At 31.6% G+C, this 15,991-nt stretch overlaps 1 protein-coding gene across 4 annotated transcripts in view; it reads left to right on the top strand.

Annotated features, from left to right (window-relative positions):
- LOC132747383 (tumor protein D54-like) overlaps positions 1-15,089 on the top strand; it is a 47,941-nt gene extending 32,852 nt beyond the window's left edge. For 3 of the 4 annotated variants that reach the window (XM_060736750.1, XM_060736746.1, XM_060736749.1), the window contains 4 exons: positions 2,297-2,398; positions 2,936-2,996; positions 3,690-3,725; positions 9,826-15,089. In XM_060736750.1, the coding sequence (XP_060592733.1) occupies positions 2,297-2,398; positions 2,936-2,996; positions 3,690-3,725; positions 9,826-9,951 (325 nt within the window). In that variant the 3' untranslated portion in view covers positions 9,952-15,089. The remainder of the gene's footprint in view (positions 1-2,296; positions 2,399-2,935; positions 2,997-3,689; positions 3,726-9,825) is intronic. The other variant, XM_060736748.1, reaches the window with a different exon arrangement.
- Positions 15,090-15,991: the final 902 nt, after the last annotated feature.

The following is a 15,991-nucleotide window of genomic DNA, read 5'->3' on the forward strand; positions in this document are numbered from 1 at the left end:
ATTAACAATACTAGATACATGTATGTTTGTTCATGACTAATGCAAATATGATGCTTTCCTCTTTGAGAAAACATGGAATGTCACTATATGACTTTAACCCTTGTCAGTGTAATTTTAAACCCAAGGGAAAAAATGAAAATCAATTTAAAAAAAAAATGAATAAAAAGAATTAGAAATTATTATAGAGGAAACATCTCACTACATTGCCAGACTGAATGTGTAGTATATAACTTGTACTCAGGATTTTATGTTTGCCGTTGTAATCACATAGAAAATCATATTCCATTCTGGTTCTCTAACCTGGAGTTACAATTTAAATGATTTCCTATTCCTTTATCTGTACGATCACTTAACTCAGTAGGTTTGTAATCTAGAGATGGCTTTGATCCAGTTGAGGCGCAAATTCACTGTGACAATTAATCTCTGATAACACTGATTTGTTTTCATTTGTAACATTGTGCTGTGAAGTTATTCTTTATCCTACATGAACATTCTATCTTTCGTATATGTAGTTATTATATAATACACTAATCACATGACTAACTTCTTGATAATATGATAGCCATCAGTCATTTATTTTCTGTTACTGTTTGCATTTTGGGCAATATTTTGTTTAAATTTTCTTGGACCTTGTTTATTTCTTAACCCTTACCCTGCTGATTTTTTATGCCCCCACAATGTGGGAGCATATAGCATTGCACTTGTCCGTCCGTCAGTCCGTCCGTACGTCCCGAAATCTTGTGAACGCAACTCCTCTTAAACCAGACGGCAGATTTTGCTTAAACTTACAGGGATGAACAACCTTAATGTGTAGATGGTGGTAAAGGAAGGAATTTTCGCTGCGGCCAAATTTAACAGAATTATGGCCCTTTGTTGATTTTTTCACTAGATACTATGTAGAAATTTTGTGAACGCAACTCCTCTTAAACCGGATGGCAGATTTTGCTTAAACTTACAGGGATAAACAACCTTAATGTGTAGATGGCAGTAGAGGAAGGAAGTTTGCTGCAACCAAATTTAACAGAATTTTGGCCCTTTGTTGATTTTTTCACTATATACTATGTAGAAATTTTGTGAACGCAACTCCTCTTAAACCGGATGGCAGATTTTGTTTAAACTTCCAGGGATTAACAACCTTAATGTGTAGATAGTAGTAAAGGAAGGAATTTTTGCTGCGACCAAATTTAAGAGAATTATGGCCCTTTCTTGATTTTTAGTTTTCAACTTGTGGCACATGTAGTCCAAAAAATATTTGACCTAGAGTCATAAGATTGACAAAACAGTGGCGTGTGGGGGCATCCGTGTCCTATGGACACATTTCTAGTTTGTAATGGACTTGACCTTTTCTGATTTAAGAACTATCCATTGTTAATTTAAGGGATAATTTCTAAAAACACAAATTTTAAGCATTGATTAGTTTAGAATCTGGTCAGGTTTTATGTAAGTGTTAATTGACATTACTCTATTATTGACTGTCATTATTGCTGCTACTTATACTTTTTGGGTATGAGATTACAGCATTTTGGTAGTGAAATACACCAGACAAACAATGGACTGTTCCAAATGCAAAGCTGGATAGATCCATTATATAAATAAAGTACATGTACAATGTATGACGAAAGTTGTGTTTAAAGTAGGTTCAATATAGATTTCTTTTATAGATGATGACAATAATGATGATTCAGCATATGATGGTGATTAAGTATTAGTGAAATAAACATTCTACATTAGCATCATGCTCCATGATATTGTTCTGCTGAGCAAGCAGTTTGCTGATTCACAATCTGATCTGCCTTCTCAAAACTATCCTGTCTCCCTACTTCATATTATATTTTGTTAAAGCACCATCCATTTATTGACTGATTTCCTTGAAATTGATGCATTATTTACCTTCAGATGGCCTTTACAGTTGAGTGGCAGTTTCAGGTCTATTATTTCATAGTAAAAAAAACAAGAAAGGGGATTCTGATCTTTCACCAGCAATGAAAATCAAAAAGAAATATATAAAAGTCATGAACCCAGTTATATTGAGCCTGTTTATGTGAGATAAAGAAAGAGCAAAATCTTGCATGCCCCTCCTGGCACTGTTCTATGCACTGTTCAATGTACATTTACAAAAATAAAATACAAAAGTATTTGAGACAATGATTCTGAAGGACACGAAAAATAATACAAGGTCATTGGGGCTAAAAATAGATTTTTCCTCATAATAAGGCAATGTTTAAGCTGGGTCAAGGCTACTTCATTGTGCATCTGTATGTGTTATAGAAGTTGAATTTTTTTTTTCTATTTCCAGATATCAGAAGACATCCGCAGCGGCTAAATCAGCAGCTGAGAAGACGTCTACAGTGGTGGCGGGTATTGGCTCGACTGTGTCTAGAAAATTAGGTGATTTAAGGTAAGGCGGCATGAACAAATCATCTGTATCAGTGTCTCCAATCAAGCATAAAATAATAGGTGCTCAAACCAAACAAACTTAATTTGAGCCACGCCATGAAAAAACCAACATAATGGGTTTGCGACCAGCATGGATCCAGACCAGCCTGCGCATCCGCGCAGTCTGATCAGGATCCATGCTGTTTGCTGTCAGTTTCTGTACTTGTTATAGGGTTTGTAAGCGAACAGCATGGATCCTGATCAGACTGCGCGGACGCGCAGGCTGGTCTGGATCCATGTTTGTCGCAAACCCATTATGTTGGTTATGTCGTGACACGGCTCATTTTATGGCATTAAATTACATGTATGACAAAATTTGCTTATATAATAAAGTTTTTAGCTTTTAAGTCTGTTAAAAATTAAACAGTAATAGTAGAGTACACACGCACAAACATACATATAAAGAATCGCCTTCACTAGGTTACAATCATCGTGGGAATTATCATTTAAAAATCCTCTCAAGGCTTGTAACATGTATTCATTATCTTCAATTTTACAGAAACTCTCAAACTTTCAAGTCTGTTGAAGGGAAGATGGAATCTGCCTACGCACAAGTCAAGGTATGTGATAGTGATAGAAATATTTAATTTGCAAAAACAGCAATGACCAGAAATGACCATTTCAGTCTTCTTTTTTTTTCATTTTTTTTTTCACAATGGTTACTGACCAGCATATAGTGAACATCACTCCCTCAGGTCTGATAAAGGCATGGGAATTCAGAAGAAATTTTATCCATGTACTGCCAAGTCATGTATTGGTTGTGTCCAAATCTCAATACTTGGAAGGACCTTTACTAAAGTGTGTAAATCCAAGAGTCCCAACTGTCCCCCAGTGGTGGAATAAACTAATGTAGTACACATTTTGACTAGAAGTTAACAGGAATCGTGCAGTGTGACGAAGTTCTATACTTCTGGCAGCTAAATATTAATAGATATATATATTGATATCTTAAAAGTAACAATGAAAAAATCCAAATTTGAAGTGAGACAAGTCCATTGCTTAAGTCCAGTAAGGTAGAGCTATAAGTCGAGGGTATAGAAATAAGATATCAAATATCAAATCTATGTGATTTTTTTTTTGTTCTAAGTGACTTTTTTTGTAGTTGTTTACTTTATAACCTTAGCATTAACCTATATTATAACCATTTGAGAGCCCTAGATTTTTTTATGATTTGCCTAATTCTTGTGGCTTATTATTATATATAATTGTATGTATACTGGATTGAAAGTTAACAAATATGTTTGTTTGTGTAGTCGTCACGTTCTATAGAGGGGCTGAAAGATCGCTTGGTGAGTTAGGTATTGTTCTGTAGCATGTTATTGTACACACATAATGCAATGCACTTGGTTCATTATTTGATTAACTCTATAGATACTTGTGATTTTTGAGTTTCCCATCCCCAGGGGTGTCATTTAAATTTTACTGAGACAGTGTCTATTTTGAATTTGAGGTGGACATCTACAAAAGAGTGTTTTCTAAGTTTTGAGGAGGACCAAAATGCATTTGAGACGGTCATTTTTGCCACCAGTGACCTCTTTATAACAAACCTGTATTCCACCAGTATGAAGTCAAACCAGCTTGTACGTCAATCTCTGCAGTTTAATTAGACTCTTTATTGTTGGATGCTCAAATTTCCCCTTTTCATATGAAAACCCTGTTAAAATAACAATTGACAGATCTGAGTCTAATTGGGACATGTTCAATATTTACAAATTTAGTGGAGAAAATAGTTTGTCATAAATTACAATAAAGTCTCTTCAGAGCAAAACTCATGATTGTTAAAAAAAAAAATTAAAAATCAAATCTTAAAAGGTTTTTATCAATTAGCCATCCTGTGGTACAAAATGTTCAAAACCATTCCTCTATTTGATAAAGCATTTTCCTGGACAGAATTTTATGTATAAAAGCTGTTGAAATTGTTGAGTAGAGTACCTGTATTATAAATGCGCCATCTAATGGGCAAAAAACTACCATTGTTTTCTTGGCTGTGAACATTTGCAGTCCAGCACCATGACTATGACTGAACATCTAATGGAAGAAAACAACAATATTTTATTCAGGAAACACTTTTATATAGCACCATTATAATTTATTTGTTGTATTATGTTACAGTATATTTGTTTTTATATTATTTTGTTAGATCATTTATTTACAGAGTTACAGCAAACTATAAAAGTTTTTTACTCATCCTGACTTTTTAGGATAGACAGAATTTTTAGCATGACTATTCGATAAGAATAAGTAGAGTTATTGTAGTCACCCGAGCGTCGGCGTAACCACTTATGTTAAAGTTTTTGTAATACCTCAAATATTTATAAAGTCCATTGACATTTGCACACTTGTTCACAATCATGACCCCAATCTGTAGACAGGAGGAGATAACTGTATCAAGCATTTTGACAGAATTATGCCCCTTTTTCGACTTAGAATTTACATTAAAGTTTGCATACCACCTCAGATATTTTCATATACTATTGACATCTGGCTTTGAAACAAGTTGAAATTTTATACTCTTCTTTTAGAGCATAATAGGACTCTCTTCAAGGCCTATAACAGTAACATGGATTTAAAGGAAAATTTGGCCCTTTTGTTAACTTAGAAAATTTTACATTATCAAGGCTCTTTTACTGTCAAGCACTAAGAATAGTCGAGCGTTACTGTCCTACCGACAGCTCTTGTTCTGGCACCTGATGGAGCCTCCAAATTTTATTGCCCATAGAACATATGATCTTGGAAAAACGCATCAAAATTTGCCAGTAGTATACTTCTATGATTCCATCCTAGTTTTGTTATGATTGCCAAAGCTAAAAATAGCATATATCTTCTGTTCAGTTTGGGTCCAGACCAATAGGCCATCCAAGTTAAGATTATTTGACTTTTTACTAGGTTTTCAGACAGAAAAAGCTGGTTACTCGATTTTTGTTTTGTATGTCAGTAGGTGAGTGGCTTGGTGTTAACAATTTTATCTGTAAGCAACTCCTTATACATTTCTCAAGGGATTTTAACCAAAATTTCTCAGAACTATTATTGTCAATAGAATTATGGCCCCTTGTTTTTAGCTCACCTGTCACAAAGTGACAGGGTGAGCTTTTGTGATGGCTTTTTGTCCGGCGTCCTTCCGTCCATTCCTGTTGTCCGTCCGTAAACTTTTACTTTAAATGACATCTCCTCATAAACCACTAAGCCAATTTCATCCAAACTTCACAGGAATGTTCCTTTGGTGGTCACCTTTAAAAATTGTTCAAAGAATTTAATTCCATGCAGAACTCTGGTTGCCATGGCAACCGAAAGAAAAAACTTAAAATATCTTCTCTTAAAAAACCCCAAGAGCTAGAGCTAAGATATTTAGCATGAAACATGTTCTAATTGGTATCTACCAAGTTTGTTCAAATAAAAGCCCTGGGGTCAAAATTGGCCCGCCCAGGGGGTCATTGATTTTCCTTCTATCTATATAGCAAAAACTTAAAAAATCTTCTTTGAAAAAACCCAAATAGCTGGAGTTTAGATATTAAGCATGAAACATCTTCTAGTGAGTGTCTACAAAGTTTGTTCAAATAAAAGCCCTGGGGTCAAAATTGGCCCCGCCCCGGGTGTTATTGATTTTCCTTATATTTGTATAGCAAAAACTTAAAAATCTTCTTTAAAAAAACCCAAATAGCTAGAGTTTAGATATTAAGCATGAAACATCTTCTAGTAATTGTCTACAAAGTTTGTTCAGTCAAAATTGGCCCCGCCCCAGGGGTGTCATTGGTTTTAACTATATGTGTATAGTAATAACTTATAAAATCTTTTAAAAAAACCCAATGAGCTAGAGCTTAGATGTTTAGCATGAAACATCTTCTTATGGGTGTCTACCAAGTTTGTTCAAATAAAAGAACTTGGGTTAAAATTGGCCCTGCCAAGGGGGATGGGGGCGGAGGAGGGGGGTAGATTGTTGTTTTTCATTATATGTGTGTAGTAAAAACTTAACATCGTGAAACATCTTCTAATGGGTGTCTTCCAAGTTTGTTTAAATAAAAGCCCTGGGGTTTAAACTGGCCCCGCTCCGGGTGCCTTTATACAGGTGAGCGACCTCAGGGCCATCATGGCCCTCTTGTTGTTAAGTATGTTACTTTGGTAGGAAACCTGGTTGTAAATATATCCTGTCACTTTTTCTACTTATATTAGCAGATATTGTTCATTTAGTTTTACTAACTGGTATTTCTTGAGTATATTTGCATGTGTTTATCTATTAAAAAAAATTCAAACATTTTTTTTTTGTTACTTAACTCTGTTTAATAAAATGATAATGAGTTGTTATTTATAAAGTTGTTTCCTGTCCAGATGTGGTTTTAATGTGAGCTTTTTTGTTGATTATAACTCATTTTGCTTCATGTGATATATTTTGATATGTTTGTTCAGAAAATGATAATTTGAGGGCTTGTTACCATATGAGTTAAACTGTCTTACACCTAGCATTCAAATATAGCATTATATTTTAACATTCTGAAAGTTTGTTATAAACGATTATTAGAACTAGTACATGTACATGAAAAAGTTAAAATTGTGATTTTAGTGGGAATTCATTTATGTTTGGTCTGATATTTCCACTGGTTTTATTCCTCTGAAGATAGTGACAACAAAGTCAGACCTCTTGCAAACATTCCAGTATCTGTGGTAGAATAATTAAGGCCACTGACATTGAATGAATTACCCTTTACCACTGTGGGTTAATATTAAAATACGAGTGATTTTGGATTCATTTGTGTAAAGAAATTGTTGTGTTTACTTTTAAACCTTACCCTACTAAGTATTTTGTATGGATATGTCAATGTGGATAAGACTTTTCATAACTTTTAGAAAAAAATTTTGAAATAAGAACAAACTAAATAATGCTAACAGTTTAGAACTGTACTTAAATTAGAAGCATATTCTTTTTGTTCCTAAACATTTTTTAGCTCGACTTTTTTTTTTTTGAAAAAAAAAGTAGAGGTATTGTTATAGTCAGGTCGGCGTTGCCGTTGCCGTTGCCGTTGCCATTGCCGTTGCCGTTGCCGTCCGAAAACTTGTACCTGGATCATAACTTTTTTATTTCTTGGTGTATTGTCTTCATACTTGGCCACAACAACCCTTGGGACAAGACCTTTCAGTAGACCACACTAACCTTGACCTTCATCCATAAATGACCTTGACCTTCAAGGTTAAAAGTCCAATTTTTGCCTGTTTATGCTGTTATTGGCTGTAACTTTGTTATTTTTGAATGGATTGTCTTCAAACTTGAACATAATAATCTTCAAGGATATCCCTTAAAAATAACCAGTCAGACCTTGACATTCAACTCATCAATGACCTTGACTTTGAAGGTCAAAATTATTGAAAATTTTCATTTTTTTGGCTATTATTGGCTGTAACTTTGTTATTTTTGAATGGATTGTCTTCAAACTTGAACATAATAATCTTCAAAGATAACTGTTAAAAATATACCGAAAGACCTTGACCTTCACTCATTAATGACATTGTCTTTGAAGGTCAAATTATTGAAATTTTCATTGTTTTGGCGGTAACTGACTGTAACTTTGCTATTTTTGAAGGGATAAACTTCATATTATAACAGAACCAGACCTTGTTGTTTATCAAACCCAAATTTGCTTGGGCTCTTTAATGACCTTGACCTTGAAGGTTATATTACTGAATTTTCTCAGATTGTGCATTTATTGGTGTGTGTGTATGTATAGTATATGTATTATATATATATATATAAATGTGTGTGTGTATATATATATATATATATATATATATATATATATATATCAAATAGATATATATGCATACATATTATATATATATATATATATACATATATATATATATATATGCATGTATATATATATATACACACACACAGATATATATATATATATATATATATATATATATATATATATATATATAAATTGCGTCATTTTTTCTATTTTTAGAAATTGCATCATTTTTTTCTATTTTTAGAAATTGCGTCATTTTTTTCTATTTTTAGAAATTGCGTCATTGTTGCTATTTTTAGAAATAGCTTCATTTTTTTTCTATTTTTAGAAATTGCGTCATTGTTGCTATTTTTAGAAATTGCGTCATTTTTTCTATTTTTAGAAATTGCGTCATTTTTTTTTCTATTTTTAGAAATTGCGTCATTGTTGCTATTTTTAGAATTTGCTGCTATTTTTAGAAATTGCGTCATTGTTGCTATTTTTAGAAATTGCGTCATTTTTTCTATTTTTAGAAATTGCGTCATTTTTTTATTTTTAGAAATTGCGTCATTTTTTTTCTATTTTTAGAAATTGCGTCATTTTTTCTATTTTTAGAAATTGCGTCATTTTTTTATTTTTAGAATTTGTTGCTATTTTTAGAAATTGCGTCATTTTTTCTATTTTTAGAAATTGCGTCATTGTTGCTATTTTTAGAAATTGTGTCATTTTTTCTATTTTTAGAAATTGCGTCATTGTTGCTATTTTTAGAAATTGCGTCATTTTTTCTATTTTTAGAAATTGCGTCATTGTTGCTATTTTTAGAAATTGCGTCATTTTTTCTATTTTTAGAAATTGTGTCATTTTTTTCTATTTTTAGTAATATGTCTTTGTTGCTATTTTTAGAATTTGTTGCTATTTTTAGAAATTGCGTCATTTTTTTCTATTTTTAGAAATTGCGTCATTGTTGCTATTTATAGAAATTGCGTCATTGTTGCTATTTTAAGAAATTGCGTCTTTTTTCTATTTTTAGAAATTGCGTCAATTTTTCTATTTTTAGAAATTGCATCATTGTTGCTATTTTTAGAAATTGTGTCACTTTTTTATTTTCAGAAATTATGTCATTTTTTTATTTTTAGAAATTATGTCATTTTTTTGTATTTTTAGAAATTGCGTCATTTTTTCTATTTTTAGAAATTGCGTCATGTTGCTATTTTAAGAAATTGCGTACTGTTGCTATTTTTAGAAATATGCTTAATATTTCTATTCATATATATACAAAATATATAAAGAAAACTAATGTGAAAAGACAGACCAACTAAATTTATAAAAAGGAAACGTTAATATATGTTCAAACCTTTCTATGTTTGCGTTTAGAAAAAGTAAAAAGTCGAGCGTTGCCCCCGCCCGGCGGTGGCTCTTGTTTTATTTTGTTAAGGTACAATATTTGTGTGTGTAACATAAGAAAGACATTCTATAACTCATTAAATAATCAACATTATGATTATGGAAACAGAAATAATTTTTCCTGGTTATAAATTTTATATAAATATCTCCTCAGATATAGCTTTATACCCTTTAACAGTCTCAAAAATCAAAGCAAAGGACAAGTCTACAATAAAAATTTGGTGGTGTTCAACATTTACATGACTGAAATATTTTTATTTTTCAGGCTAAAGTATCTGGTAGTAAGTCGGAAGGAAACTTCGAAGAAGCTTTACAAAGTGAGAAAGAAATGACCACAAATGGCTCGACAGGAACGCCGGAAACCGTGCCGGAGGAAAAAGTCCCATTGTAATCTGCGGATAATACAGACTGAACTATGGGACAAAAGGGGACAATGGTTTAATAGAGATCAATGTAGTGTAGATAACTTAAGTTGAACATTGTTCAAGTAAAAAAAAAAACAACTTCCATTATGTTTTAACATATTTTTATTTTTCGAAACAAAGAATTCGGATCATTAGTCCTTGTAAAAATGTAGGACTCTCAGTGTACATGTATGCCTCATCATCGTGTAGCCGTTTGTGTCGAACATCGTGTAAACTTATCTATCAATGTAAGGGATGTAACTGAATTGTTCATACAACTGATAATTTGTTTCTCTGAGGACTCATTACAACCAGATTTGAAATGGCTGCCAATTATTTTAAGCAATGGTCTTGGCTGTGATATCTCCTTTGTCAGTATTTTAACATGGCTTATATTTTTCATCTATGTAGGAAGTTTTGAAATCTATTTATACAATTAATTGAAGCTACTGGTATTATATAAATAGTTTTCAAAAATTCCTAGATTGATGACAAATAAAAGCCATATTAAGATACTGACACATGAGATACTATAGCCATGACCTTAGCTTAAAATAATCAGGGGCCATTTCAAATCTGGTTTGATAAATCCTCAGAATAGTATTCTTAATAGAAAAGACTTGGTGAACAAAAAAAATGAAATTGTATGATGAAAATTAAGATATTTCTTCTCTCAATTGTTTGTCAGTTAAGAACTCTTAAGAGTCTGATGTAGTTTTTGTTGCAATAAGTCAAGAGTGAAGAATTAAGACATAATATATTTTTCTCTGAAATTTTGTCAATATAAAAATGTTATGATGGTGTCAGTTACATCTCTGCATTGCCATAAATGTTTGCTAAGAATTCTGCAAAAGTTTCAACAATACTGGCAAAAAATGTATATTTTTATATTTATCAAGATATCTATACTTACTTTGCAAGCCTTTGGATAACAATAAGATGGGGAAAAATGATCTTAGTCAATTATGTAAGGAAGATAATTTTCTGATACAATTTCGTATTAACATCTCTATTTACACAAAAGAATAATTATTATAATTTTTTTGAAATGTTAAGTTATGGAATGGTCATTTAAAAAGATACAATTGTTAAGGACATCAAGGTTGTACTTAAAGCCTTCCTTTATTTGACCACCCATTACATTTTTAGGCTTTGAAATTGAAAAGTATGATGTTTCTTTTGAAACCTTCATATTTGGTTTGAAATGTGGAAAATTGTTTTACTACACAACAGAATTTACATTTTAAGTATTTCACCCATCTAAAATATATCTTGAAAGGACTTGTCATCTTTCAATCCGCACAAAACCATTCATCGTTCTAGGGAATATTTCAAAATAAGTATTGACACGATAGTAAACAATAAAGACCAAGATCAGAGGGCACTGATATGCTGGCTGATCATGGTCTGCATTGAAAGGAGTTACTTCCAGTAGGCTAAAGAATAATAAATGTTCCGTTGGTTGGTTTATTTATTTACAATTTTAAATTTAGTTGAACTAAAGCAGTTCTATTTGTTTCATTCTCCCATTTTTCGTGCATCTGATTTATGTTTATCTTTAATGCTAAGTGCTAGATAAATTATATTCTAAGATTTTTGTATATACTGGCTCATACATGTAAGAGGGTTTTTTAAGTGGTTTACTAAAGGTTTTACCGTACACCTAGTCCTTTAAGTGAATCATTATAGATATTAGGAAAATGCTTTTATTGAATGCAGAATACTGTAGATTTGATTGTAAAATTTAGACCCTGTCTTATATGTGGTCTGTCTTAATAAGTTATGAGCAAGTAAATACACAATAGGTCATGAAACAGGTAGTGTTATATATATATATTTATATACTGGCATTTTATGTTATGGGAATTTAATGTCCATAAATTATATGTGATATCATAAAGTTAAAGAGACCAAGATTTATTCAGTGTGAAAGTTTGTACATGCAGATCAATGCAAGAATTGTTTGTCTTTTCTTTTTATTTGCCTCTTTTTGTGTGTAGTTTTGTATTATGTGTCTCAGAAAATCACAGTATGTGAGTCAGTCATGTAGAATGGAATCTTACGGGGCTAAAAAACATTTTTGTTCAAACCAAGTCACTGTTAAAATTACAATACTTTGGTGATAAATTATTTTTGTAACAAGTTTAAAACTTGTCAATTACAAAATAATCACAGGTATCCAAGTGCTATGGTACCCTACTTGGTTGGTGTCTGCCTCTGAACCCAGGGATATAAAGAGGTTTGAGACCAAAACACTGCTCAACCCAAGGGTTGTTGGTTTGAGTTCTACTTTGGGAAATGGTCATATTTCATTCATATGACACCAGTACTGATAAGTTCTAGAGAGTAGACACAATTATATAAGTTGCAGAGACATGTGTAGCAGTCAGGCATAAATAAAAATGTTTAATTTATCTCTAACTCTTAAATTTGAGTTTCTAAATGAACAGTAAAATAGAAATACAATTTGTGTACTTTCTATAAAACGTGATGTCAGATATGTTTAATAGGTTTACATTGCAGTGCTATATGTCAGAGTGGAGTGGGTTTAATGATGTATGTTGAATTTATTTTATATATTTATTGTTTCCTTAGTCATTAATTGCATGATGAATTCCTGTGAAAAGAATATGTTACAACTAACTGATGTATATATCCTATATCATAGTGTATATCGTTTATTTCGTTACTGTCTTGTTTTTTTGTTAAGAAATATTACATTGGGTTTATATTTATTTTTTGTTAAAATCACAATTGGGCCTATGCTATACTATATACAATTCTTCTTTTTAAAAAAATGATATTGAAACATTTGTGCAATGTACATCTCATATTAAAATTTATCAAGTCTGCGTGTTGAAAAAGTAAAGAAATTATATAAAAAAAAAAAACGTATTTACCTTCATATAAGACGCCTTTTTATCTTCAATTTTGTGAGGTATATCAAAGACCTAGTCTTATATGTGGGTTTTAAAAATAATGTCAATATGAGAGCCAAGGGGCCTTAATTTAGGCATTTAAAACAATTTTTTCAGTGATCTCTTCAAGGCTGTGTTTAAAGATTTGACATTTTTTTAATGATTTTTTTATGACGTGAATATTTTGCCCAAAAAGTGTGGTTTAGAATTTGTTGCCAATTCAACACAGTTGTTGTGTTTTACGTATTGTTTACAAATGAAAATAGCCAAGTTGTTCAAAAGTTTAATTTGATGAGGAAAATAGAGGATGAGAAAAATAGAGGACAAGTTGTTAGACTGAAGGAAATATCAGTTCTTCATTATGTTTATAATACATAAAATTAGATAATTAATACATAATATAACATACTGGATATTAATTTGATATTGTCAATTTTTCTGTGGTTGATTTTTCTTTTATTTTTTAAGGCAATATGTATCAAATATCAGATTTTATTGCACATTTCTTTTATATAGTTTGTGAACCAGTCTTTGTAAAACAGTCTTGAACTGTAAGTTTTCTGATTGGTCAGTTAAAAAAAAAATTAAGCAGTCCGATATTATAGTTGATTTGATTGGTTACTTAATCAGCCAATGAATTTTTACAGAAAGCTAGACTAAAAAAAAAGTATTATCATCATTTTTGACAATAAAACATTCCATGACATTTAATGACTCCAGTAGCAAAGTAATTTTTATTTGATTAACAGAGTCTTTAGGGCAGTTAAAGTAAAATAAGTCAATATAAAGTGTCAAAACAACAGAACTTATGTGTGTTATTTCTACTTAGAACAATGCCATTCTTTCTAGTTAGGGTCTTCTTTAGGGTATATATAGCGTCAACAATACAAAGACAGGCTTCCAAATAATATTTAGAGGTTCTATAGTGTTTGAAAATAATACATTACTTTTTTCTATGTCACTTCAATATAGCATAGTGTTGGCATCTCTGATGTATACTTTAAACATTTTCTTGCCTTCTTTTCGCACCTGGTGCTGGGATACATTCATGTTGATAGAATACCACCTATGTTATAACTTGTTAACATTTCTTCCATTTATGTCAACATGCATTTGTTACTAGTTTCTGTAGATGTATATGTTTAATGTTTTAACAATTTTCATAACACATTAAAATGTTAATTTATATTTTCTTTATTGAGTGCTGTTAATTTACCAATCAATTGTAACTCTGTTCTGCACTCCACACAGAGCGTAGGGGATATATGAGCAATGATTTTCTACATTCTGTTATTCCCGACACTGCCAGGTCAGTCTGGTGATCTTGTATGACACAAATAAGTGTGAATACTCCCAGCACAATGGGGCATTAAGCAGGGATTCAACAATCTGACAATCTCCACATGGCCAGTTCTTTACAAGGGTTGATACTCCCATTAAGTCTTAGTGCCCGTTATATCCCCAGCATTGGCATGAGGGGCCAGAAATTTCAGAGTTACAATTGACTGGTGTGAAATAACAATGGTTCTGTTTGCACAATGTTTTTTATCATTAATTGTAAATCGATGGTTAAACAAAAGGTATATGAAATGTCAATCTGCACCTAATTTTGTGTGATTTAGACTTTAACCAAAATGCCTTAATCTTCTGTGGTATGTAATTTAGAAGATTTGTATCTTTATGTGCCACCTTCCTGAAAATTGGAGCATCGATTATTGAATCATAAAAACACCTGTAGATTTTTGAAGATTTCAATATTTAATGATGTCACTTACCACAAACATTGTGTTGCTATATGTTGCATTATAACTACAGTTAACATTCCTTATTAATATGTCAAGAAATTTCAATTCGCAAAGAGCTCAATTTAATCAATCACTAAAGTATTTAGACTTGATTAATAATAATATTGTTTACTGTTTCTATAAGTTATTCAGGACTTAGCTTTAAGTATGATTCTAGTGCAGAAAATCAATAGTGCCGATGTAACTTGTAACTGAACCAGAAAGAAAAAAAAAAAGAAATGTTTTTTGTTAAATTTTAAGTGTTAGATTTTTAAAAGTTCATTGACCAGAGTTAACGAGTTACTGTACAATGTAAGCATTTATTGATCTTGTTTTGCCGCTTTTCTGAAGTAAGTGATTGGTAAGTTTGAAAACCCAATTGTGCAATATTGCTTATAAATAAAGTAATTTCTTATAATGTAAGCATGTTTTGTTTTCATTCATAAGTTCCATTTGATTAAGTTAGTTAGGAACAACACATTGAGCAGTAATACGTGCTCCTCTTTGTCCCCAAAATCTTCCGTTTTCACTGGATGTCATTTCTCCCTAAAATTCAGAATACTTTATTCCATTTTGTTTGGCTTGTCATGGAGGACTGGACAAGGTAAATCTTGTCCACCAAAAGTGCAGTGCTCAAGAACTGTTCTTTCTTCTACATAATTTTAAAGATATACTGTGCTCATCCTTGAGTGAAATATTTAAATCAATAAATTTATTGAAAGCTCTAAAATTCTTACTGAATATGTCTAATTTGAATAAAAGAACGAATAAACTATGTATAGGAAGCTGTGTTCCTTATTACAGGTCAAGTAAGTTGGTAGTTTACTGCCAGTTTTTTTAATGACACTATATATTCATATTGTGACCACCTACAGTGTGTAGAATTTTAATCACAACATATTGACGTTGTGTGAAGTAAAAACATGTTTATATTTACAGAGACTGTGTAGCAAATGACTCTCAGGATTTCATGGCTAGTGAACACCCCGAGCAGTTATCATTATTTTCTAATATAAAATTTGAGCATATTACATCTTTAAAATTACTGCCCTATGTAATTTGAGAGTTGTGACACACAACTTTAACAGGGGAGGTATTAGCATGAAACTTTACAGTATATAAACAAGTCTACTTCCTGTTATCGAAAGTACGGTAAAGGTTAAAATATATAGGCCCAGTAAGGTCCAGTGATCGGAAGTAACATGTGCTTTTACTCACAAGAAGGGTACACATTGAATTATATAGGCTAACAAGACAGGGTACAGTGATTTTGTTTATATACTGTGAACTTGGGTTAAGTAGAAAGATTTCATAATACAGAGAAT

Source organism: Ruditapes philippinarum, unplaced genomic scaffold (assembly GCF_026571515.1).
Source record: "Ruditapes philippinarum isolate M1 unplaced genomic scaffold, ASM2657151v2 ctg4056_1_1_1_1, whole genome shotgun sequence".
NCBI lineage: Eukaryota > Metazoa > Mollusca > Bivalvia > Venerida > Veneridae > Ruditapes > Ruditapes philippinarum.